Raw genomic sequence first — 25,886 nt, 5'->3', positions numbered from 1 at the left:
TGTAATTTTCCTTTTTAGTTTACCAAGTTAATGTTATAGTCTTGGGAGGCTATGTTAGGTAATCTTGGAGGCTATGTTAGGTAATCTAGGTAAAGTACCTTGCTCAAGGGTACAGGGCAGCAGTGTAGAGTAGTGGTTAGGGCTCTGGACTCTTGACCGGAGGGTCGTGGGTTCAATCCCAGGTGGGTGACACTGCTGCTGTACCCTTGAGCAAGGTACTTTACCTAGATTGCTCCAGTAAAAACCCAACTGTATAAATGGGTAATTGTATGTAAAAATAATGTGATATCTTGTAACAGTTGTAAGTCGCCCTGGATAAGGGCGCCTGCTAAGAAATAATAATAATAATAATAATAATAATAATAATAATAATAATAATAATATTGTGACCACTGTGATTAATAAGGCCACTTGGTGAAACATACATTCCTAACCAATTTGAAGGATGCATCCGTTCAGAGGTTGCATGTACTGACCCTGCTATAATTCTCTCTTGATAATTGACCACTTCCTTAAGACAAACTAAAACTTGGTTCCCGTTTCTTATTCCTCCCACACAATCATAGTAGTATAGTAGTACCGCACCCCCATGTGCTCTTACCCTTGCTGTGGAAGTAGCCCTTGTAGTACTGCGCTCCCATGTCCATGTGCTCCATGCTGTAGTGCTTCAGCCGCTCCAGCCGGCAGCTCTGCAGCTCGCTGGGAATCTCCAGCATGGAGATGCTGGCGTTGGTGCAGTGCATGTTGAGAGACGGCTCGATGAAGCCTCCTTCACTGCCTCCTGAGAATCCTGCCGACGACTTCAAAAAGCTGACGTTGCGTTCCCCCGCCCCGCCGATCTCGTTTCGGAAATGAGGGCAGCTGAGCAGGAGGTCATTGCTTTGATAGTCCCCCAGATCATGCTCCAGGTTCTCCTTATAGTTCAAGTCCTCCGTGCTCATGAAGGTGGGTTCCAGGCCCCCTAGTCCAAGAGCTCTGTTGACGGCCAGGGAAACAGCAGATGCAGCCGAGGCTCCTGTTGTGGTATTCCTCCTCTGAGCCACATAGTCGCGGTTTGCTGCCACTTGAAGCACGTCAAAGAGGATGCTCTGCACGTCGTAGTGGGCAAAGCTTTTTGGGCACACCCAGGGTTTGCACGTGGGCTCCTGGATCCTGCCTTCTTCCTGGTCGAAGCCAGCCTTGCCCGGTGTGTCCGTCTCGCCACGGCTAAGCAGTTTCCTGAAGATTGAGGAATCTGTGCTGCCACTCCCGTCAGACTTCCCGCTTTTCTTCCTCGCCCGCTCGCGCTCTGTCTTCTGCAGGGGCCTGGTCTCCTCTTTGGCTTGCCCGTTCCTCAGGTCAGTTTTGGAGGCAGTGCTGCTAAGATTGAGGCTGGAGTTTGCTGCACTGGCGTCTGCCCGCAGAAGCTCGTGGAGTTTGTCCGGCGCGGCACTCCGCTGGTCCGGCAGTTCCTGGCGGAATTCATTGAGCATCTCGAAGAAGCTCTGCTCTGAGATTCCCTGCACGTCGATGGAGGAGGTGCTGCCGTACTCCCTGAACAGAGGCATTCCTGTCGCCATGTGCTTGGTCCCCCTGGCAGGCTCAGGAGCCTCTGTGTCGTGTTCACTAAGAGTGATCTCACTGTTACTCCGAGTCCACAGAGGGGCAAATCGTTTGCCTGGGGAACGGGGCCAGCCATCCTGAAACTCCACGTCTTTAGAGTGGCGCCGGGGGATCCTCTGGAGACCCCTAAACCCTCCGGATGAGGGGTCCCCCGAAGGGCTCTGTCCATTGTGGCTGCGGGGAGCGAGGTCCCGGACACACTGTGACCCTTGGTCCGCTTCATGTAAGGGACTGGACAGAAGAGACTCTTTGGAGAGCTCTCTCCTGGGGGGCCAGTCTTTAATCCGGGCACGCACCCCCATTTTGGGCACGGCCGGAGTGCCACTGAGCCGCGACAGTCCAGCGTCATGATGCATCTGCGGAGTGTTTCCATTCCGGAAATGTGGCGGGCAGTAATCGCCCCCCGAAATCTCCACACACCCTCCTAATACTGGGCCCACCATGAGGTCATTCTGAACAGCTCGATAACTGGTCATAGTCTGCATGAATTCAAAAGCTCTGCTAGTGCCGAGAAAGTGCCACTCATCTCTGTTTAAACGCCCCCTCAACGTGCTCTGCTTTCAAGGAATGTGAAGAACTGATTGTGTTGAAGAAACAGCAGCTGCAAAACACAATATCTGGGACTGCAGTCTCTCCTTCTACTGCCCTCCGTTTGCATGCTTCTGCTTCCTTCCTCCGACTCATTCACCCAAAGTTCTTTGTAAGAATTTCCCAGGATGCTATTAAACCTTTAATCCCTGGGTCTCATCGTCCAGCTGCTAACCCACGGTTTAAGAGATATTTTGTAAAGTCCTGCAAAAAAAAAAAAAAAAAAAAAAAACACACACATTAATAAATACATTGAGAAAAGCACAGCTGAGAAAATATTAATATTGTAGATGCCAACATACAAAAAACACATGTAAGCTCAAGACGCAGGGCGTGGCAACATTCCTGCCAGACAAAACTGTTAGAAATGCTGTAATTGACATGATGGTGTTCTTTTTAGTGCTAGCGTCTCCTCCATGTCATACACTCCTCAGTCAGTAAGACGTATGCATTTCATAAGTGTTACAGCTCAAGGCACCATTAGAAATCATAACTGCACTAAATCAATGGTAGTTTGTAGGTTCCTAGAAGACAGTGACTCAATAACAGCAATGGTATGTGTATATTTTTTCTTAGGCATGTATATATTAAAGAAGCAGTAAGATGATTTTTAGCAATATTTCATACACAAGGCATTGCATAGTGGGAGTTGGTTTTGTCATGTACAGTGTTTAGCAACTGGGACTGGCAGAACTCCACTGGTTTGGTAAATCTGAACCCAGACCTCCTGAAGTGAAGACAGTCAGAGCCCAGTCTTGAGATACCCACCGGGACCCCAGCCGCCCTTAGCAACGTCTCTCTATTGTACTTGGTCTGAATATAAGTATTATGTGTCTACCAGGAAAACCCCACTGAGAATGAACATCTCCTTTCCAAGGGTCTACTGGTTTTTAATACGGTCATTCCAGCTCAAGTTGCCATCTGGAGTTACTCAACCTCAAACCGAATTTATATCACAACAGAACTCTCCAAACACGCTTTGAGATTAGAACAAGGTTACCCCAGTGAAAAGGGCATTTTTACCATCTGCTTCTTTTGCATGCCCACACCACCTGCCTGGCACCATTGTATCAATCAAATATATTTGTGTAAAGTATCATTGACCACTTGTGCTGGAATGACCCCATATAAAGAATGAAAAGAAAGAACAAACTTAGGGAAAAAAAAACAAATGAACCACCGAACACTAATAATATAAAAGAGCAGCATTAAAGAGTGTCTAGTAAGGGAAATGCAAACTCTACTCACACTTCAGTGCAAAGCAGCACAACAGTGTCACTACACAACAAGGGAGTGAAGCCAGTCGACACATCTGTGGGCATTCCACTAGTGTGTGGTAGAACAGCAATTCAGTCTTTGTTTTTTGTCTGATTGTTTGTTTCTGCTCATCCCTTGAGATTTTGCGTCCCAATTGGAAGGGAGGCATTTGGCAGATGTCAGTACGCATGCACACGCACACACTGTTTGAGTGGTCTTAATGGTTCAGCTGATCCTTATGTGGAGTTGCCCACGATGAGTGATTTTGCTGTATAACACAAATACCACAACATTGTATTACTTTCCATGTAGAATGGAAAACATAAATAAAATTCCACACTGTATGTGTAGCTTAAAGGCCTGGGAAATTCTAGTACTTTTTACTTTGTGTGGGCATGGCTTGGTGCCAAACCAATGGAATGAGTGGGTGGAGCATCCTCTGCTGTGGAGATACAAGTTACATCATGTGCATCTTTGTATAGAAATCCTACATTACTGTTTCAATACACTGTGAAGAAGTTCCTGATTCAGCCTCGTCATGTCAGGAATACAACAACGATTAACTGCCTCTACCAAAACCAAGCAGCTTTACAGAAAGCAAGAAGCTTTCATGTGTGGTTTCAAAGTGTTTATGGATACTTGAAAAGCATAGTAAATATGCATTTCATATGGGAGCGCAATGGTTTTCAGTTCCACAACTTGTTAAATTCGTTTGAGCCAAGCTAGGATTTGATAGGATTCCTGTTCTGAAATACAGCTTTGTAAATAAGTGTCCCAGGCTCCCTTGCTCAGTCATGGAGGATCCCTGTGGAGTGTTTCACTAGCTATAAGTGTCCCAGGCTCCCTTGCTCAGTCATGGAGGATCCCTGTGGAGCATTTCACTGGCTATAAGTGTCCCAGATTCCCTTGCCCAGTCATGGAGGATCCCTGTGGAGTGTTTCACTGGCTATAAGTGCCCCAGGCTCCCTTGCTCAGTCATGGAGGATCCCTGTGGAGTGTTTCACTGGCATAGGAGACCTCTGTCAAGCTTCTCTGGAGGCATGAGTTTGAATCAGCTTCAAGTCTGGTAGTCTAGCTGAAAGGATAGATGGGCATGGAGAGTTAACTGCTCTCACACTGCCTAAGAGAAAGAAAGGCTGGACCCTCCAGGGCTTGCTTTTACAATGCTCAAAATATCAACATGGGGCGATATACCTCCTCCGTGGATATATGACTTGTCTGTGCTACCAATGCAGCACCTTTCATGAGTGCTCATTATAAACACACACAAAGCACCTCTTTCCAGACTGGTGCAAGCTAGAACAAGGCCCTGACAGGCTGGGCGTTGGGAATGCCCAGAGCAGCTGTGCAAGAAAATCATTAAAACAATATTCTGACACACTACAGCAGAAACACGAACCTGTCTGGAGACCAACACTACATGGGTCTTCCGGAGCTCACTGGGCACTTAGCCAGTAGGGGCGGCTGTAGCACAGTGAGGGGACAGTCCCCGTGGATTTGAGAAGTGCCACAGCCAATGCAGCGCTCCAAGTGGAATTCCTAGCGAAGACCAGCAACTTCCAAAACCAGAACACAAACCTGCACTCCCCTGACTGTATGACTCTCCCTGCTCCCCACAAGGTCATGCCTTTACCAGTTGAGCCACTCAGGAACCACAACCAATATGTTTTTAACAGTGTTGGATCTCTCTCACTCAGCTCTATTCACACCAGCAATCAATCTGTATCACCTGTTATCACCTGTACAACATTAGATGAAAATAAATTATGGGTGCCCCTGCTTTAAAACAACAACAGTAACAATGTGGGTGATCTTCTACCAACCCTAAAATCCAGGGTTTCCATATAAAGGGATTATTGACATTGTTATTATTTGTCAGTGTTTGACATGATGTCATTTAATTAACGCAGTAGTGTTTAATAATTTAGTAGCTGTTCAGTATATTAGCTCTAAATGTTTTACTTCTGTTAGTTTCAATGACTTTTTTTTCAAGGACGTCGATGTATTGGCTGTTTTGAAAATGATGCATGGATGTGCTGTGTGAGTAGTTGTACAGTATTCTCCAGCTTGTTAATTTTCTGCCTCCCTGTCCCTGCGGAGAGGATACAAGCCCCCCTGGTTAATGACTAGCTCGCTCACATCCTGTCTCTGCCAGACAGACTTGGCCCTGGAGGACCGTTTCAATGCACACAGCTGCAGGTGCATGACAAGAACAGACTCTCTGCTCTTTGTAGAACAGCAGGGGGTTCTTCTTGGGGGACAGAAAGGGGGGGTCGATTTTTTTAATATCATTTTTGGTGCCCCACATAAAAGTGTTAATCTACCAATTAGTGTGTATTAATAGATTGCGTGTTAACGCAGGTACGGAAGTTAATAACATTGTTTTTTAGATTTTTATTTGAAAATATTTACAAAGATGTAACACAGTGCTGGTACAAAATGTTACACAGCATTCTCAAGCATAAGAATACACTCCAAGCCTTCAGAGCACTCTGAATTCATAGAAACACGTTTTCTTTTAAACAGACAAAGAATATTTTTACAAAAAGGTGACCAAAACTAAAGTCTTTATGAGGGTAGCGAAGGCGGTAGAGACTAAATGCCTCTTCTGTGATTGGCCCAGCCCGATTGAGGCTGGCAGTGTGTGGTCCACTCAAGATGAACAGTGTCCTTAAACATACAGAGCCAAGGGGAACTGTCCAGTGTGATCCAAACTAGGGATGGGAATTTTAAACGCTTAAAACATATAAACTCTATAGAACTGGTTAAACATTGAATAATATGCTAGACGTATAACTGGTCACGTGACAAATTTCACCAAACGTACATTTTTTTTATGTATTCATTTTAGTAATTTATCATTGTATACAGTACTAGTCTGTCGCGTATCCGACTGCTGTGGTGCCACAGTAAGGGCGGATATTATAAAAAGGAAGGGGTTTGGCAATTGCCTCCAAGTAGCTTTTCTAATAGGTGCAACAGAAAGATTGACACTGGGGCGGGTGTTATCCTGGGTCGAGGTTTATGTACACTAGTATGTAGAGGAGAGTGGCGTTGGATTCGGGTACTCGGAAATTGTAATGCTCAAGTTCTCGAGCAATATATTTCTCAAAAATCCCACCCCTACTATCAAAGACCGCAAACCTTTTAATCTCTGAGGCAAAGTTACTTTTAAAAAAAAAACAAAAAACGTAATAGGTTCGTGTTTTTTTTTTTTTTAATGACCTTTAAGAAACAAATTATTCTAAAAACATTATACTATCTGAAAATGTGTCGAATATGTCTATAGTTCTATCTATTGAAGAGGACATTTCAATATGCAATGTGGAGTAGTGGTTAGGGCTCTGGACTCTTGACCGGAGGGTCGTGGGTTCAATCCCAGGTGGGGGACACTGCTGCTGTACCCTTGAGCAAGGTTCTTTACCTAGATTGCTCCAGTAAAAACCCTACTGTATAAATGGGTAACTGTATGTCAAAATAATGTGATATCTTGTAACAATTGTAAGTCGCCCTGGATAAGGGCGTCTGCTAAGAAATAAATAATAATATAAACACTTCAATATATACTTTGGTGAGTATGTGATTATTTTTTTTTTTTTTTAATTTTGTAGTTAAGTCTTTGCTTGGAAAATACTAACCAGGGCTGTCAGTATACCTCAGAGTGTAGAATATAAAGAGTGTGTGTGTGTGTGTGTGTGTAGATATGGTTTAAACGCGGACACTGCACAGCATTTAAACATTCTTAGAATTGTACCAAAATATACATCCCTAATCCAAACACACAGAGCCAAGGACACCTGACCAGTGTGATCCAAACACACAGAGACAAGGACAGCTGACCAGTGTGATCCAAACACACAGAGACAAGGACAGCTGACCAGTGTGATCCAAACACACAGAGACAAGGACAGCTGACCAGTGTGATCCAAACACACAGGAGACAAGGAGGGCTGACCAGTGTGTTCCAAACACACAGAGACATGGACAGCTGACCAGTGTGACCCAAACACACAGAGCCAAGGACAGCTGACCAGTGTGACCCAAACACACAGAGCCAAGGACAGCTAACCAGTGTGATCCAAACACACAGAGCCAAGGACAGCTGACCAGTGTGACCCAAACACACAGAGCCAAGGACAGCTGACCAGTGTGATCCAAACACACAGAGCCAAGGACAGCTGACCAGTGTGATCCAAACACACAGAGACAAGGACAGCTGACCAGTGTGATCCAAACACACAGGAGACAAGGAGGGCTGACCAGTGTGATCCAAACACACAGAGACATGGACAGCTGACCAGTGTGACCCAAACACACAGGAGACAAGGAGACCTGACCAGTGTGATCCAAACACATAGAGACAAGGAGACCTGACCAGTGTGATCCAAACACACAGAGACAAGGACAGCTGACCAGTGTGATCCAAGCACACAGGAGACAAGGAGAGCTGACCAGTGTGATCCAAACACACAGGAGACAAGGAGAGCTGACCAGTGTGATCCAAACACACAGGAGACAAGGACAGCTGACCACTGTGATCCAAACACACAGAGACAAGGACAGCTAGCCAGTGTGATCCAAACACACAGAGCCAAGGACAGCTGACCAGTGTGACCCAAACATACAAAATACTAATTCTGTAGCTGTTCATTGCACTAGCAGAGTCCTAAACCGAGTCAAATAAAGATCAATCGATTGAGTTCTCATTCAGTAAAATATAACAGAAAACTATAATCCAATCATAATACCAAAGCCGCATAGGTCCCAAAACCAGCCTTGATGGCCCAGTCTAGAACATATGTGCCAGGTGCAGCAAGAATCTACACTAAATATTGTTAATATCAAAAATATAACGTGTGACACAGATACGGTACGTACGCCCGACTGCACATTATCACTGAGGGGGATAATGAGTGAATTTTCACTTTCTCTTTCCAGAATATTTTTGACCGAGGATGCGAGAAGAAAAAATATCATTGCTGTAAAATATATGAATGCAATACGTACACCACAGATTAAATAAACAGTTAATGCATCCACTGTAAATACTACTGGGGTAGTTCTGTAACACTGACAAATGAAACAAACGTAAACACTTTTTTTCAATCCAAATGATTGCCTTCCGTCTTCAAAAAGCAAAAACTAGATAAATGTCTCATAACAGCTACATTGGAAGTCACTCTTTTACAAGCACAGGAAAAGCTTTTAGAAACAGGTCTATTCCCCTTTATGATGAATAGACCCCATTCTCCAAACCGGAAAACATTATCTAACATAGAAAGTCTGTAAAAGGAATTTGTTTCAACATGGGAACTCTGCCAGAAAAAAGGCTAATCTTCCAAGAAAGCAGGTTTCCGAACGTTTTGACTGTACGCGTGACTCCAGAGCAGTGTGAACACAGCTCTGTGTGTGTGTGTGTGTGTGTGTTTGTGTGTGTGTATGTGTGTGGCAGCAGTGTGGAGTAGTGGTTAGGGCACTGGACTCTTGACCGGAGGGTTGTGGGTTCAATCCCCAGTGGGGGACACTGCTGTTGTACCCTTGAGCAAGGTACTTTACCTAGATTGCTCCAGTAAAAACCCAACTGTATAAATGGGCAATTGTATGTAAAAATAATGTGATAACTGTATAATGTGAAATAATGTATAATGTGATGTCTTGTAACAATTGTAAGTCGTCCTGGATAAGGGCGTCTGCTAAGAAATGAATAATAATAATGTGTGTATGTGTGTGTGTATGTGTGCGCGTGTGTGTGTCTGTGTCTGTATGTGTGTGTGTGTGTGTGTGTTCACGGGGGGGGGGGGGGGGGGTCGATGTCGAGAGTCACAGTAAAGTTGCTTTAAATTTTCCCTCTTTCTGACAAGTAGATTAAAAGCTCCTGCAAACAGATTTGCTCAGTCACAGTCTCTGATTAGCACTAATTTGGGACAGCCTTCCCTACGGTAACATTAGGTACTGTAGTGCTTCCAGGGTGGAACCAGCCAGCACTGTTCATCTGCAGTTTCCTATTGGGCAGTGTACGCTCAGCTGCGCTGGTTTATAGAGTCATTCTGCGAGTATGACCCTGTGTACACAACGGCAAGGCTCGCTGAGCACAAAGCCAGCGCTGTAACTGCGAGACACGCACAGCAACTTCACACACTCAGCTGCACATTTATTAAGGTTCTGTAGAGGAAAGCCAGTAACAAATTCACAGCAATTTTCATGACTAATAATTTTTACACCCCAGACATACAATATACAACATCTTGAGTTTGGATTTTATACCTGTGTTCTCGTGTCATCCTGTGAGCCTGGCCTGGACATATTCAGAACAGTGGACGACACCTCAGCAACAGAACCACAACAAGATGTATTCTCCAAGTTTAGGACTCTGTTGTGGAATTAGAACATAAGAAAGTTTACAAAAACGAGAGGAGGCCATTCGGCCCATCTTGCTCGTTAGGTTGTTAGTAGCTTATTGATCCAAGAATCTCATCAAGCAGCTTCTTGAAGGATCCCAGGGTGTCAGCTTCAACAACATTACAGGGGAGTTGGTTCCAGACCCTCACAATTCTCTGTGTAAAAAAGTGCCTCCTATTTTCTGTTCTGAATGCCCCTTTATCTAATCTCCATTTGTGACCCCTGGTCCTTGTTTCTTTTTTCAGGTCAAAAAAGTCCCCTGGGTCGACATTGTCTATACCTTTTAGGATTTTGAATGCTTGAATCAGGTTCATCTGCAAATCGTCCCAATAAATCGGCGATTATCAAACTGAGCAAGAACTGCAGCAATCACTTAAAAAGCCAGATTAGCCCCGATTTGCTTTCATTGACTTCATAGATATCCAATAAAGTCACCATGATTTTCAGACCCAAACCAAAACCTGTTAATTACTACCAGTACCACACTAGTGCCACCCAGCTTTCCTTGCAGAACTAACATCGCCTTCATTGTAAATGTAGTACCGATGTGAACAGTTGACTGCGAGAGTGGTTTCAGCCGCCACAATGCAATAAAAACAGATCCAGGAATTCAGCTTAAAGTGACACGTGTAAACCTGCTAATGCACATGTCTGTGGACACGCCCAATCTCCAGAACATTTCTGAATTTGCCTTTGAGAAGGCTTTCCAATATTGGTGCAGACAAAGAGAGCAGGGTTATGGTTTGAATGGATCACAGAGCTGTTGAGAATCCTCTTCAGTGTTGGAAAGGTGAATTGTATAGTGTCAGACAGTGCATGTGTAGTGTTCAAAACTAATGTTACATATCATTTTTAATTGTAGCAATGGAAAGGTCTTGTTTCTAGATTTTTTTTTTTTTTTTTAAAAGAAATTAGAAAGGAATGGAATGTTACTCTATACCACTCGCTTATGTTTTTTTAAATAGGATTTTAGTTAGGCTACTGCCTGTAATATATTGCACTATACCTTTTATTAAAATGAATAGGATTTATTTTTTTATTTGAAAAGCACATGGTAGGCTATACAAATTATACTGGAATCTTTCTGTTTAGTGTAATGTGAAGTGTTTTACTGCAAAACAACTGCGAAATTTTCAAAATAAACAAGGGAAGCAAAATACATTCTGTTAGGATGCATGAGTAATGCATTACACAACGGTTTATCTATCTATCTAACTATATTATAGTAATTTAATGTACAGCTGGAATAAAAACAAGACGCGTTACACCCCTTAGGACTGGAGTTTTGTACCAGTAGTGACTACTGACTTTCTCCAGTGACTAGTTTATTGAAAGGATCAGTCACTAGTAACCACAACAATAGCCAGGGAAACCCTGAATTATGTAAAGTAGGTATTTCAGCTACTGTTAAGACACGTTGGCTTATTGTGATGTAGCTTTCAAGTATTCCTCACAAAAAAAACAAAAAAACAACAGGTCAAATATTGTACTACAGCATCAAATATAGTAACACTGCAAAACCGATACAGTGGCTCCACGTCTCACCACCACCTACCAAACCGTTAAAATAGTTGTAACATTCTGGAAGTACATTCTATTTTATTGGTTCTGTGGTGTTTAGTGAAAAAGGTCATCAACACAGTCAGCACTGGGATATCCGTTACTCAGATGCACATCAGTCGCGTTTTACCGCCCTTGTATTAAGAATCAAATCAATCCCCATTATTATTATTATTATTATTATTATTATTATTATTAATTTCTTAGCAGATGCCCTTATCCAGGACGACTTACAATTGTTACAAGATATCACATTATTTTTTACACATTATTTTTACATACAATTACCCATTTATACAGTTGGGTTTTTACTGGAGCAATCTAGGTAAAGTTCCTTGCTCAAGGGTACAGCAGCAGTGTCCCCCACCTGGGATTGAACCCACGACCCTCCGGTCAGGAGTCCAGAGCTCTAACCACTACTCCACACTGCTGCCCAATGTAACAAATTAATGCACTTACCCATCACGCGATTTCCGACTCCGTCACCAGTTTTCTGATACAAAGCTCTTCAATGTTACAATCTAGCTGAATATCCATCACAGCCTGCATTTCTTTTTTTAATTATCTAATGCCAAATCAGTCTGTCTTATATTGTGCAGTTACACAGCGCTTCTCCAGTTTCACCTGACGAAAATGCAGTCAAAACAAAGCGAAAGAGACAAGCTAGGGTAATGTAACAGTTAATCATTAAACAGTTTGAGATACTGTGATGTATTTTTTTTTTTTTTTATCTGTGATCTTTTGTTGCTTTTGTGCATTTTCATTTGCAAGTGAACTGTGACATTAGGGCCTTATCGAGCACTATATTCTGCAAATTTGAATACGGACTTGGGACACTGTTTTAATGCTGGAAACTTTTTTTTTTTTTTTTTAATCTTTTGGTTTTGCTAAATTGCATTGCCTTTTATGTTTTACGCAGTTCTGTGCATGGTTAACATTTAGATTTCATTTTGCTGTAAGGTCGTTAATGGGAAATTTTACATACCGCTACAATGGATTTAAAAGTATGTACTGTATTACAGTTAACATGTCTTCTCTTTAGTTTTGGCAAGTGATATTTTCAGAATCATATCGTTCTGAATTAAAATACTTGTGTTGAAAATATAGTGCTGTACCATCAAAACCAACTACAGTACATCTAAATGGAAGCCTACTTATTTTAAAACACAGTCCTTTCAGCTATGTATTTTTGATATTGTATCTTTTTTGTGTTCCCTGAAAAACGGACAAGAGTTGGAACGGGCCAAAATGAAATAATCAGATATGTGTCACACGCGTTTAACCATCACTGAGGTCAAAATTTTATAGGGTCGGATATGTGAGTGCTTACTGTATAACAATCACCGCATGCTAATTAAGTTAAATTCAAGTCTTCAACACAAAGGATGTTATTCACAACTTTAAGGAATCATTTAAGGACTGTTTTTTGAAGACTCATGGGCCATATTTTCAAAGCGATTACACTAGTCTTTAAATACTATTGTTTTTCAAAGGGGTAAAACGCCTGTTAATTTTACAAGTATAACCAAACAACAAAGTACTGTAGTCCATGTTCTCTTCAGCATTCAGAAGGTGTGTGTTTCTCATTTTGTAACATTTTTTCTCCTTTAAAAAAAAAATAGGAGTTAATTAAAGACTGGAGGAAACACTTTGAAAATACGGCACTACGTCTCAGGTTAATCGGTGCTTTGAACATAACTAATAAACCCTCTCTATAACAGTTGAAAAGAGTAAAGAAACATGTATTTAAAAAACCAAAATGTGTTTGAAAAAATAAAGACAAAGTTTCCTTCCCCTCAAGTAAAATAAAAAATAAATGTTCCATAAAATAATCATTTAAAAAAAGAAAGAAAAAACCATCAAGGCATTTTTTTCTGTTTTACTGCAGAACTGGTCTTGATTATGAGATACTGCCTGCACTGCATTGAAAAGTAATCAAGATAAGACAAGTTAAAAAGAAAATAAATGGTCCTAGAGCTAGTCTATAGATGTGTGTGCCCCAGGCCTCTCCACTGTGAATAGACAAAAGCCTTCAAAAGAACACTGAAGCATAAAGAGCTTCACTGTACTGTACTGTACTGCACTGCAATGAAAGAACTGGATAAATGACTATTGGAATTATTCATGTACATCCTGCAATTCACTTCTTTGTGTCTCAAACGGAAATTACCCCCGGAGGAAAAAACTAAAGGACACACACTTTCTTGTTTCTTTTATTTCCTCCCCACAGCTGGGTAAAAAAACAGAGCCACAAAAAAAAAAAAAATCCCGAAGATCGCTTTTAACCCCTTCTTCTCTGGAATCCAAATTGGAGAAAGGGCACTGGGGCTGACTCATAGGCAAAAGTGTGTGAGACAAAGAGAGAATGGTGACTAAACTCACCCCTCATAAGGGTGTCTATATGGGGGCAGTCAAATACAAAGGCTAAGCTGCGATCAGTCCCTGTATAATACTCTGTCAGCAATCTGTTTGTACCTAAACACAACACTGGCAATGGAGTCAGTCCTCAATAGGTTGTAGTTAGCCTCACCCTTTTCTCCAGGGTGCATGGGGGTGTGACTGATCTGTACAGAGTGAGGGGGGCTGGGAGTGACGGATCCAACAGCCTGCAGCTCGGAGAGCTGTGGGACGGGAAGAGGTGAAAGGAGGGGGGCGTTTCAAACGACTCCACCACTAACACACCCTCTCTAAAAACGTATACTTACACCAACACTACCACATACCTATAAACTTCCACTTACACCACCACCTTCCTATAAAACTTACACTGTGAAATAACATCTCCGAACAAATGTTTCAGCACATTCAGGGGAGCGGTCCCCAAGATAGCCTGCTAACCAAGTGTCACGAGATCACAATGAGGGGTGCAACGATACACTGATGTCACAATACGATACGTATCATGATATGCCGGCCGTGATACAATACATATCACGATACATGTGATGGCCCTGATGGGCTACTTGTATGATGCACACTAAGATCAAACGATCATTTAACAATACCAACTATAGAACTCGCTCATTCTTCATTCAAGAAGCAATTGGTGAACTACAATGAGGTGTGCTGTGCTTTTGGTCTTGTATCGCAATGCAAACGATACACATCTCTATTACAATATGACATGTCATGTAAGGAAAGCATCCCGATTCATCGACACACAGTGAATCGATCCACCCCTAATCACCATGACGACATGTACTCACAGTATGTGGAATAACTTTTTCTGAGTATGTCCGTGCAAGCACGAGAGGCTCTCTGAGAAACGCTACCCTTTGATAGATCATTTTGATAGCTTTGTATTATATTTCAACCCATGAAATGTGTGGACAGAGGGTGCTTAAGGGGCTGCTTCAAATGTCCTTTTCTTAGTTACTCGTTCCTGTCCCTGACCCTTTGTATGCTGTTTGCAATCACTCTGAGTGGACCTCATTGCAATAACTCAAACAGTGGGTTTGTTTTCTATTTTTTTTTTGTTAAGTCTATATAAAAGACGCTTTCACCCAAGTTCAGGAGCTGCTCTTCAGTTCTAGTTGTCTGCCACAGAAATATGTAATGTAGGCTAGATCAGTCAAAATGCTCTTACAGACATGAAAGCCAGCATCATCTAGGGATCTGCATCTTTGGACTGAATTTCCTTTGGTTTTGCTGGCAATACATTTAACCTGGATGGTACTGACTGTTACTAATATAAAAGACAAGGTACAGTAAAAAAAAAAAAAAAAAAAGAAATAAAAGGAAAATTAATTAGATCACAATGTCTGAATTTACACTGTACATTGGTGATGCAGATAATGATGAAACTTTTAACCAGACTGACATAAAAAAAAAGTCAGGTATTAGATCAAAGCCCTCTCATCCCTGGGCTGCAGTAATATCACACTGGAGGTTCTGAAACCACATTCTCAATATCAGAGGAGGTCAACATGCCAGGCCTGCCCCCCCCCCCCCCTCAGTGAATTCTACAGCCGGTAATCTCGACAGACAGCGTGCCGGAAGAAAGGAGAAAGAATCCTACCTGTGTGTACAAGCAGGGCTCAGGCAGCCTTAGCATGGATTAGTAGAGAAGAAGATATCCCTAAAACCCTGTTCTACATCTCTGTGAAATACTGCTCATGCATTTCATCTTTGTCCTGGAGTCCAGATTCTTATGTCTGTCCCCTGATTCATTCTGTGTAACGAGATACAGCCCCTGCTCCCTGCTCCCCGACTGCCACCCTGCTTCTGTGTTGGTTAAAGGTTGATTGCAAGCCAACACAACACAGCAACTGTTCCTATACACTACATTGTCCCGTGCCTTAGGGGGTGAGAGAGATACAGGAGCAGTTCAGTCTCCATGCCTCAAAACTGGAGGGAGCACCCTTTCTCTTAGGAGGTGAGGGAGGGAGCAGTTCAGTCTCCATGCCTCAAGCATGCTGTGGACTGGAGGGAGCACCCTTTCTCTTAGGAGGTGAGGGAGGGAGCAGTTCAGTCTCCATGCCTCAAGCCTGCTGTGGACTGGACGGAGCACCATTTCTCTTAGGAGGTGAGGGAGGGAGCAGTTCAGTCTCCATGCTCATCAAATAACTGATCGCTGTTGACTGGCATTATCTTCACCGGTGCCCAGTGTGTAGTGTGCTGAATTAGATGGTTGTTCTGTGATGTCAATGACACTTGCCCAGGTGTCAGAGGGAAGTGAATTACCGTAAAACCACCACTTAGAACTTGTGTGCCATAAATAAAAGAGAATTACAAGGAACTTCATTCAGCTAAAAATAAAAGCTAATTAACAAATAAAGCCACTTGCTCTTGCACTTACAAGTTACATTTTTACAAGCAGGGCCCACTGACACTCACTACAAAGTGTTGTGCTTTGTTTTATTAATCGTCCTTGTCTGTTCCTGTACTAATTAAACACTTCTTGATTGATGTGTCTCAGACAAGGTGTTTGCTAACAGCTTTCCAAGTGTCTGCTCAGTGGATTCCAGATTCATTCCAGAGCTTTTACAGCCATTGTGGAAAACATGAAGACAAACTGAACAGCCATTCTGGACGGGGAAGTTTTGAAATAGCAGGGTGATTGGTCTTCATGAATCACTGAAAGGAGTAACACTTACCATCTCCTCCTGAATAGGAGAATGCACACTTGTTTGAGGATTTCAAGGCAAAATGCCTCAGCAATAGGGAACAGTTAAGGAATTGGATTGTTATAAGATGTTACTGACCACTTTCTGACCAAATAAATGTTTTAAAACATGTTAATGAAACTTTTGTTTCTGAGTGGGTCATTGGTTTATAGTATACAGTTTCGCTTCTTCTCTTGGAACCAAAAAACGTGGGGTGCAACAATAAACATTTTTTGTGATATTATCGATATTTTTTTTTAAAGTCTTGATTATTAATTTTTCTGAAACCTTACTCTCGATATTAAATCAGCACTAACAGTGTTTCTGACAGTCGACTAAATCTAAAAAGAATCAGCGCCACTGCTACCTAGATTTTTTGTTCCTCTCTCCTCCCTGTTGTAGAGAACAGATCTGTCCACGAAGACATAAAGAGCTGCTGGAGGGGGGGTTAAGTGCCAGGTAATTACACAGAGGGAAGGAGACACTTCTTCACACAGAGTGGTGAGGGGATGGAATGGGCTGCCTAGTCATGTTGTTGAAGGAGACACTTCTTCACACAGAGAGTGGTGAGGGGATGGAATGGGCTGCCTAGTCATGTTGTTGAAGGAGACTCTTCTTCACACAGAGAGTGGTGAGGGGATGGAATGGGCTGCCCAGTCATGTTGTTGAAGGAGACACTTCTTCACACAGAGAGTGGTGAGGGGATGGAATGGGCTGCCTAGTCATGTTGTTGAAGGAGACTCTTCTTCACACAGAGAGTGGTGAGGGGATGGAATGGGCTGCCTAGTCATGTTGTTGAAGGAGACACTTCTTCACACAGAGAGTGGTGAGGGGATGGAATGGGCTGCCCAGTCATGTTGTTGAAGGAGACACTTCTTCACACAGAGAGTGGTGAGGGGATGGAAGGGGCTGCCTAGTCATGTTGTTGAAGGAGACTCTTCTTCACACAGAGAGTGGTGAGGGGATGGAATGGGCTGCCTAGTCATGTTGTTGAAGGAGACACTTCTTCACACAGAGAGTGGTGAGGGGATGGAATGGGCTGCCTAGTCATGTTGTTGAAGGAGACACTTCTTCACACAGAGAGTGGTGAGGGGATGGAATGGGCTGCCTAGTCATGTTGTTGAGGCAGAATCACTGGGATCCTTTAAGACACAACTTTGCAAAGTTATGAGATCAATTAGCTACAAGGAACCGGATCGGCCGAATTGCTTTCTCATTGATAAATGTTCTTGTGTGCTTACAGTATTTGATCTGAACTGTGCAACTGAAAACTACCTACGTGGGAGAGAAAAGTGCTATGGCTTTATCAGCTTGAAATGAACAAGCGAATAGCAGCCCAACAGTGTGTTAGAGAGGAAGAAGAACTACGATCTAGGGAGAAAGCTGCAGTTAGAACATGAGAGAGGAAGAACTAGTTGTGCAATATTCATATTCCCACTCAAGAGCCACAGAAAAGCTTGTTTATTTATTCAGCTTTTTGAAATATTGAATGCACAGGAGTTCTAGTAGAATCTACTCCAAATAAAGCTGCAGATCTGTACCCTCTACTGTTTCTGAAGGTAAATTTAATTTAATTTAATTAGTAAAAGCTACTGTAGAGTAACACTGACATTTCAAAAAGCAAAAGTTAAACAAACAGAACAGCACCCAAGTGAAGTCTACAATTAGGCTTGTCTTCGTGAATGTGTATTTTGTACTGTTAGGCACACATTAGGATCACTGTTTCTTATTGATAACAGTCATGCTGAAGACACAATTCTTCAGTTTTCATGTAATTCAGTTGCATCATCTCTCAGACTTCGATCAATTACAGGCAACGTGTACAAAATGATTTTTTTTTTTTTTTTTTTTACCAAATTCTACTGTAACTTGTTAAGCTGAGAAAGTAACTTTCAGCCATGTCAATAGAATACAGTATCTATTCTGACAGCTGTAAAACAACATTAGAGCTATCAGTATGGCCAAGCCCTACAGTATATACATCATATGTCCCTATAAAAACATAAGTGTGACATATGGAAGGACAGACAGGTTCCTCCATATAGTAAAATATGGGCTCATATTTGTTCATATTAACTCATGTTCAGTAGGAGGGTGTAGATTTTGTTTTTTTAATTGATTTCCTTATGAATTTACTGCATGGAAAGCATGAAATTGCAGGACTACAAGTTTGTTCTTTGCTAGCAATAGTGATACACAATACAGGGTAAAAGAGAATTAGTTGAAAAGAAAGACGTTGAAGATGTCTGTGAAGGCCTGTGATTTAGTCTTAGACCATGCAGATAATTAAATGTTCATACACCCCAGTGGTCTTCTCAGTACTAACTGCAGGGTTTAGCTGCCAAGTCTCACTCGCAGTTCTTTAGAGGGCAGAGAGTCAAAGGCATACATCAAAATGGAAACCTCTGTATCTGAAATGTCTATAGCAGCTTGAGTATATAGTGAAGATGCTGAAGATCAAGGCAGTTACTGTACTGTGTTCACCGTGTGGTGACAGATAGACAGACGTGAACAACGAATAAGCGTCCCGAGTTTTTCAATCAGGACTCTAAAAAACATTAGAGAGAAAGCTTACAACATTAAAAATAAGAAAAAGTTCAAGATCACAATAAAAACTAAGAAAAGATGAAAATAGTATAGCCAGACTTCAAATTGTTCCAGAACGTGTGTGACATTTATTATTATTATTATTTATTTCTTAGCTGACACCCTTATCCAGGGTGACTTACAATTGTTACAAGATATCACGTTATTTTTAAATACAATTACCCATTTATACAGTTGGGTTTTTACTGGAGCAATCTAGGTAAAGTACCTTGCTCAAGGGTACAGCAGCAGTGTCCCCACCGGGATTTGAACCCACGACCCTCCGGTCAAGAGTCCAGAGCCCTAACCACTACTCCACACTGCTGACATCATGACATCAATCCAGTTTTGTGTTCAAACCTATAATCCACTGCAACTGCTTCTGGTACCCAGATGACATTGATGCAAGTGCCTGAATGGTGCACAACATTACACGGACTACACCAGGGCTCCCCAGAGATTCTGGACACAGGCACAGCTGTATATTTCTCATACAGTAAAGGGCATGACATTGAAATCACATTAAAACACAGATTTAGACTGAGAGTACAGGCCAGTACATTGCAATGACTATTTCCCTCAGCGTTGCAGTGTTAATGTTGCTGCAATGGCAAGCTCACCCTGCTTTCAGGACACTGCACTACACTATACATACAGGTAGTGGACAAAATGGAAACCCCAATGTAAAGTCACTTAACAGGGCGTTGGGCCACTATGGTATCCCGCTCTGTGGAGTTCTCCGCGGACCTTTTTTGATGAAACTGGCCACTCGCGCCCCAGGTTGAAATTTGCAGTCAATTGATCTGCAGTTGCTCGCCTGTTTTGCCTTGCACTTCGAATTAATGCACGGATATCACGATCCTGGAGTATGCGCTTCCGCCCACTGTTGCCCTTTGCTGATGATGTCTTTCCCTCAGAGTTCCATGCCAACATCACCTTAGACACCGTTGCTCGTGAAACATCAGCAAGTTGAGCTGTCTTGGTCACTGAAGCTACCTGTACAGTATATTACACGACTCTGCACAGCTGTGTTTAATTAAAGGAAAACTTATCCCTAGTTTTAAATTCTACAGTAACTTACTCCACTTGAGGTAACTTTTAGAATATGTTAATTACTCTAGACACACACATACATTTACAAAGGATTTTTTTACTGAAGAACCGTGAATCTGAATATAGCATCTGTCAAATTTTAACTGCAGTCTGAATGCAACATGATCGTAGCTATACAATCACAACTTTCCACCCAGTGTTTCAGTAAGCCTAGTCTGTAGGGGAGGCTTGATGGTCCAGTGGTTATAGAAAGGAGCTTGTTACCAGGAGGTTGCCGGTTCAATCCTAGCCACTGCCTCACTGTGTGTGATCCTGAGCAAGTCACTCAACCTCCTTGTGCTCCGTCCTTCAGATGAGACGTAAAACAAACAAGGTCCTATTGTAAGTGACTCTGCAGCAGCAGCTGTTGTGATGCATTGCCCCCCCCCCCCCCCCCCGGTTAAGCAGGTTCATGGGTTAACACTTAATCCCAAGGCTTCAACACCTGGGGAAACCTGGTGTCTGTGTGGTGCCTGCAGGAGAGGGAGGAGGGCTGCTGGGCTCCACACAATCAGTCCTAATGGCACAGCACACTGGAGCAGCTGTATCACTCACATTACTGTGCAATTACTACTACAGCAGCACTCCCCCCTTTCCTTCTGTATATTATTAGTAGGGTTGTACCAATTCATTGTGTATCGTGACACTTTCTTTACATGATATATCATATCGTAATAGGAGCTACTGTACGTATAGTCTGTCATAATGATACCCAAAGCACAACATAGCTCATTGCAGTTTATAAATGGTACATCATTAAATGATCATTTGATATTTATGCATCATACAAGTAGCTCATCAGGACCCTTGCATGTACTGTCATACAAGCATTTGCATGTGGTTTGCATGTGGTTTCCAGGTGCAACCGAAAATATTTCTGTACAACATTGCACGTATGTTTGTCTAAAGTCCTTTAAATGTATGCATTTGTTTGTGTAAAATATGAAATGGATGTTTTCCATTCAACAGAAGGAATATTTATTTCTTTATTTCTTAGCAGACGCCCTTATCCAGGGCGACTTACAATTGTTACAAGATATCACATTATTTTTACATACAATTACACATTTATACAGTTGGGTTTTTACTGGAGCAATCTAGGTAAAGTACCTTGCTCAAGGGTACAGCAGCAGTCCCCCACCTGGGATTGAACCCACGACCCTCCGGTCAAGAGTCCAGAGCCCTAACCACTACTCCACACTTCTGCCCTAAATGAGTGATAGTCAGCCTGTTCAATGAACTCATGTCAGCTAGGAGATGTCTTAGTGATTCTAACAGTGGCAGATCTTAAGACCTTCACCTCTTAACTCTGTATAAATCCTTCCAGTGTTTATAACATTGCCACATGCTACAAAAAAGACAGGTAGAAATGTTGGGGAGCCGATATTTAGATAGGCAAGGAGATTCAAAACTAAAAACTGCCACAGAAGCTCAGCTCTTCATCGGTCACAATTATTTATTTTAATTTTTAAAAATGTTTTTAAAACCGTTTATGTGAGCTCTATAGGGTTTGAGAAGGAAACATCAATGCAACAGATACACAGACAGGAAACTTATAGTGACTGAAGGAGTTTTTGTTGGAATATTAAAAAACACAAACTTCTGTCACTACCACCAGGGATTTTCAGAGGATGGGTACCCAGCTTTTTAGTATTATTACCATCATTATCAATTATTATTATATTGGGTTTAGTCACAGAATCAGAGAGAAAGGTATTGGTCATAAAGTGAATCATTAAATCGTTCTGCACAGGCTCAGGAAGGGGAGTCTGAGACACTTCCCACACTGCTGTGATGAATTCCACTGGATTCTGAAGGTTAAACTACCGAGGACAGCATGAAACTCTCTGGTGAAAGTCCACACTGTTTTTACAAAGGACAGTATTACTGTTTGCTTTGCATTTTCTGCTTATTTAAATAAACCAGTACAGAATTCACGGGGTAAAGCTACAGTACTGTACAAGCGTTTGTTCAGTTGGTATAAACAGAGGCAGGATACTGTACAAACTGTGCAGGAGTGTCTCTTTAGTGCATTTCTGAAAATAAAATATGTAAGACTGCCAGGAAGGTGGCAGTTGCATCATGTTCAGATCAATTGAATAAACCCCACAGAATCTAGAATATATGTCTTACTGTATACTCTAAATGGAACGGTATAGTGAAAAAGATGCATCTCTGTATTTTGCATGCTCATAATTGTAATTACTATTATTTATTTCTTAGCAGACGCCCTTATCCAGGGCGACTTCAATTGGTACTAGATATCAAATTATTTTTACATACAATTATTTTTACATACAATTACCCATTTATACAGTTGTGTTTTTACTGGAGCAATCCAGGTAAAGTACCTTGCTCAAGGGTACAGCAGCAGTGCCCCCCATCTGGGACTGAACCCACGACCCTCCGGTCAAGAGTCCAGAGCCCTAACCACTACTCCACACTGCTTTTGATTGTATACAAAGTCCTACATCATGACGCTCCCCTACGGGCAGATAGCTGCTGTAACAAGCACAGTACAGGAGAAGAATATATTAAAAAACAAGCAGGTAACAAGCATCACCACCATGGCTGGAATCCAAAACAAGAGCCACCAGAAACTAGATCACCAGTATATATTACAGAATAAAAAAATGGCAATGCAATGTTAATCACAATTTAATAAGCGGTTCTCTGCATCTGGATGTATCCCCAGATTGCATAGGCGTGAGAAAAAGTTTTAAGAGCAAAAAGGCTTAAGCTAATCCTCACAAATGTGTGTTTGCAAACATCATAAAACTGTGAAGGGCACTGCTGTTCCACTCTGGCGCCCCCTGTGGCAGCACAGCATCGCTGGCAATGGTGTTTATACCAAGAAGGAAGACTCTAGCACAGAAGAGCTGCAGTAAAGAGTGCATGTACACGTTTAACTTACAAACACAAAACAATAAACAAAACACAGGAACAAAACAAAAAGGCACCGTGGCCAAAATAAACAGGTTCAACAAAAACTCACCAAATGTAAATAAACGCGGACCTGGCGTAAATACAACACGGAACACAGAACACAAAACCTGAACCTCTAACACCGACATCAACCCTATCCTTACTCACCAACAACCGCGATCACCCTATTTATACACCCGTGGCTGGAGCATCAATTAATCAGTAATGAATCATTTTAACCTCCTCCTGCCAACCCATTATTCCCCACACCAACACATACAAACGTGTGCCGGCAGAGATTGCGCAACACTGCCACAGGCAGTCAAAAAAAAAAAAAAAAAGGTCAACTCAGCCAATCTGCAGATACCATTACCACAAGAAACAGCGTGCAAAATCCTGTAGCTCTGAGCAATGAACTGTGTGTCAATCCCTGCCAGCAGCCATTCCAGAGGGACACTTAGTCCTAAATATTGTAAAGATCCTCCAGGATATATGAAAACTGTTTAATGTACCATAGCAGCTGATCCAGGGAATACGGGAAGCCTCTGCCACTGTCGACTGCACTTCAAGCAGGTTTTGTGTGTTCCAGAACAGACTACAGTAGCTTTTGTTTGTTTGTTTTTAAATGTCAAGCATAAGTCTGGCACACCCAGGATCTGCTCCGCACACCTGGGAGCCCTGCCAGCCACGGGGGAGGCAAGCGGGGCGTTGGCCGACTCCTTACTGCTGAAGAGACCTGTGATACAAAACACAGCTGTGCGCTGTCAAGAAAAACCAATCCATTCTCAAAAATGAGTTGTGGCTGGGGGGCGGGATGCTACTGCTGTAGAGGGCACTCTCTAATGTTTGAGGATGGATGCACATAGAAGACTGGTCTCTCTCAGTTGAGCGTCAAAATGAAGCTTGTCTCTCAGGAGCATTGACTGTGCTGTAGCACCACACTGCAAGACGATCCCCTGTACACTTGAATGACTGCGAGTGAATGTGATCAGTGAGGAGCTGGAGGATTATGGTTGTAAATTATTTCTGGCTAAGGAGCATGAAGTGTTAAACTGATCTCATGCAAGTTTCAAACGATGTGTACCAAATGACCTCTTCATATCTAACAATCACCCCATTAAAACACAAAATTACATCATCTACATCCCAACATACACCAGACACGGCTAATGCAAACAAGCCTAATGGATGCACTGTCCTTTTTAAAATTTAAGCAAATACTCTAAACAGCCGGGCACACAGTCTGTCAACCTTCTCTTTCTTCGTCTAAAGCTGTCATTGGTACGTGGTAATCAGTTTGAGTTCATGATACTGTTTTGTTTAAAGTGGTTTACTGTGTACCGATATAGCGTGATACTTTCTTTACATTATATATTGTATCGTAATAGAGGTACCTGTACAGTACGTATCGTCAATTGATACAAGATCAAAAGCACAGCACAGCTCAAAGTAATTCAATAAATAGATCTTGAATGAAGAATAAGTGTGCTGTAGACACCATTTGATTCTTGGTGGCGATGGACCCACGGGATAAGGTCAGGATAGGCTTGTAAAGCTATGCTCATTGACAATAGTAGAGATACAGCTGTGTAGTAAACTATGGTAAGTAGGAGGTGCTGCTACATAAGAAAATAAGAACATTTTCAAATGACAGGAGGCCAGTCGGCCACACAGCCAAGTCGGGTCTTGGAGGGTCTCAATTAAACAGCATCAACAACATGTGTGAAGAAGTGTCTCCTTCCCTCTGTCTCTCTCCACTTCCATTCCAGCTGTGTCCTCTGGCCCTGGTTTCTGCGCTGTGCCTGGCTAGGTTATCCTTTTCAACCCTTTTGATTTTAAAGACTTTAATCAAGTCCCTCTAATGCTTCCTTGTTCAAGGCTGAATAAATTCAGTTCTCTGAATCTTCACAGCTCATTCCTTTAAGCCCTGTGATTAGTCTGGTTTCTCCTGGCCTCTCTTCAAGGTCACTTTTACTACCATGTGGGTTCTCTCTCATTTGTAATTGTTTCTGCTTAGATCATTATTTACCAGGTTTACTGCAGTAATTATTCCAGCAGAAATGGTCAATTTTCAACCACCAAGGCCCTGCTTCTACAATTGGATTTCTGGAGTAAGGTTTGTACAATGACTGCCGGGGAAGCAGCTGAATTATTATTATAAACTATTGAGATGATACAATTAGAGGTGCAATCAGCAAACATGGTCCTAATGGTATATCATACAGGTACTGTAACAATCAACATGAACAAATACAAATGAAAAACGGCACGTTTCATAAACGGAACGCATGCATTGAGAAAACTTGAAATCAAGAAGATGCCTCACCACAAGACAAATCCAAAGGGAAGAGGTGTTTAGTGTAGCAATGTCCCTGGGTAGCTGGATGCGTGAGGCTGTGAATAAGGCATCAGGGTGTTTAATAGAGCAAAGAATGTTTAATTGAGGCTCACAAAAAAAGCCATGCCGATCAATAATGGAATAATCAAATAATTGATGCATCTCTAAATACTGTATTTTACTATTACTACCTAGTCTACCAGGACTGTCTAGAGTTCTGGATGTTATAAAGTTGATGTCGTGGTTTGATTCCAATGAAAACTAGAAGCTGCCTCACATCCAGCTGGATAATGAAGTGTTTACAGTCAGACAGCACTTTGCACAGAGCTCTGGAGACAGTACAATATTTAGTGGGCTTATCGGCTCTTCTATTCTATAGACTGAGTGACTGAAGAAATCCTTTTTATTCAGCTCGGCTGCCCAGATTGAAAACC

The 25,886-nt window shown here is 42.2% G+C and overlaps 1 protein-coding gene across 2 annotated transcripts in view; it reads right to left on the bottom strand.

Annotated features, from left to right (window-relative positions):
• The window catches only part of LOC117396849 (signal-induced proliferation-associated 1-like protein 3), a 125,311-nt gene that overhangs the window by 55,325 nt on the left and 44,100 nt on the right, over window positions 1-25,886 (bottom strand). Inside the window, exons 3-4 of one of the 2 annotated variants that reach the window (XM_059004509.1) lie at window positions 9,712-9,817; window positions 602-2,394 (exon numbers count right to left, since the gene is read on the bottom strand). In XM_059004509.1, coding sequence (XP_058860492.1) covers window positions 602-2,087 — 1,486 coding nt within the window. In that variant the 5' untranslated portion in view covers window positions 2,088-2,394; window positions 9,712-9,817. The remainder of the gene's footprint in view (window positions 1-601; window positions 2,395-9,711; window positions 9,818-25,886) is intronic. The other variant, XM_059004510.1, reaches the window with a different exon arrangement.

The sequence above is a fragment of the Acipenser ruthenus genome, chromosome 30, assembly GCF_902713425.1.
Source record: "Acipenser ruthenus chromosome 30, fAciRut3.2 maternal haplotype, whole genome shotgun sequence".
In the NCBI taxonomy this organism is placed as follows: Eukaryota; Metazoa; Chordata; class Actinopteri; order Acipenseriformes; family Acipenseridae; genus Acipenser; species Acipenser ruthenus.
This window is presented reverse-complemented; position numbering and strand designations above follow the sequence as displayed.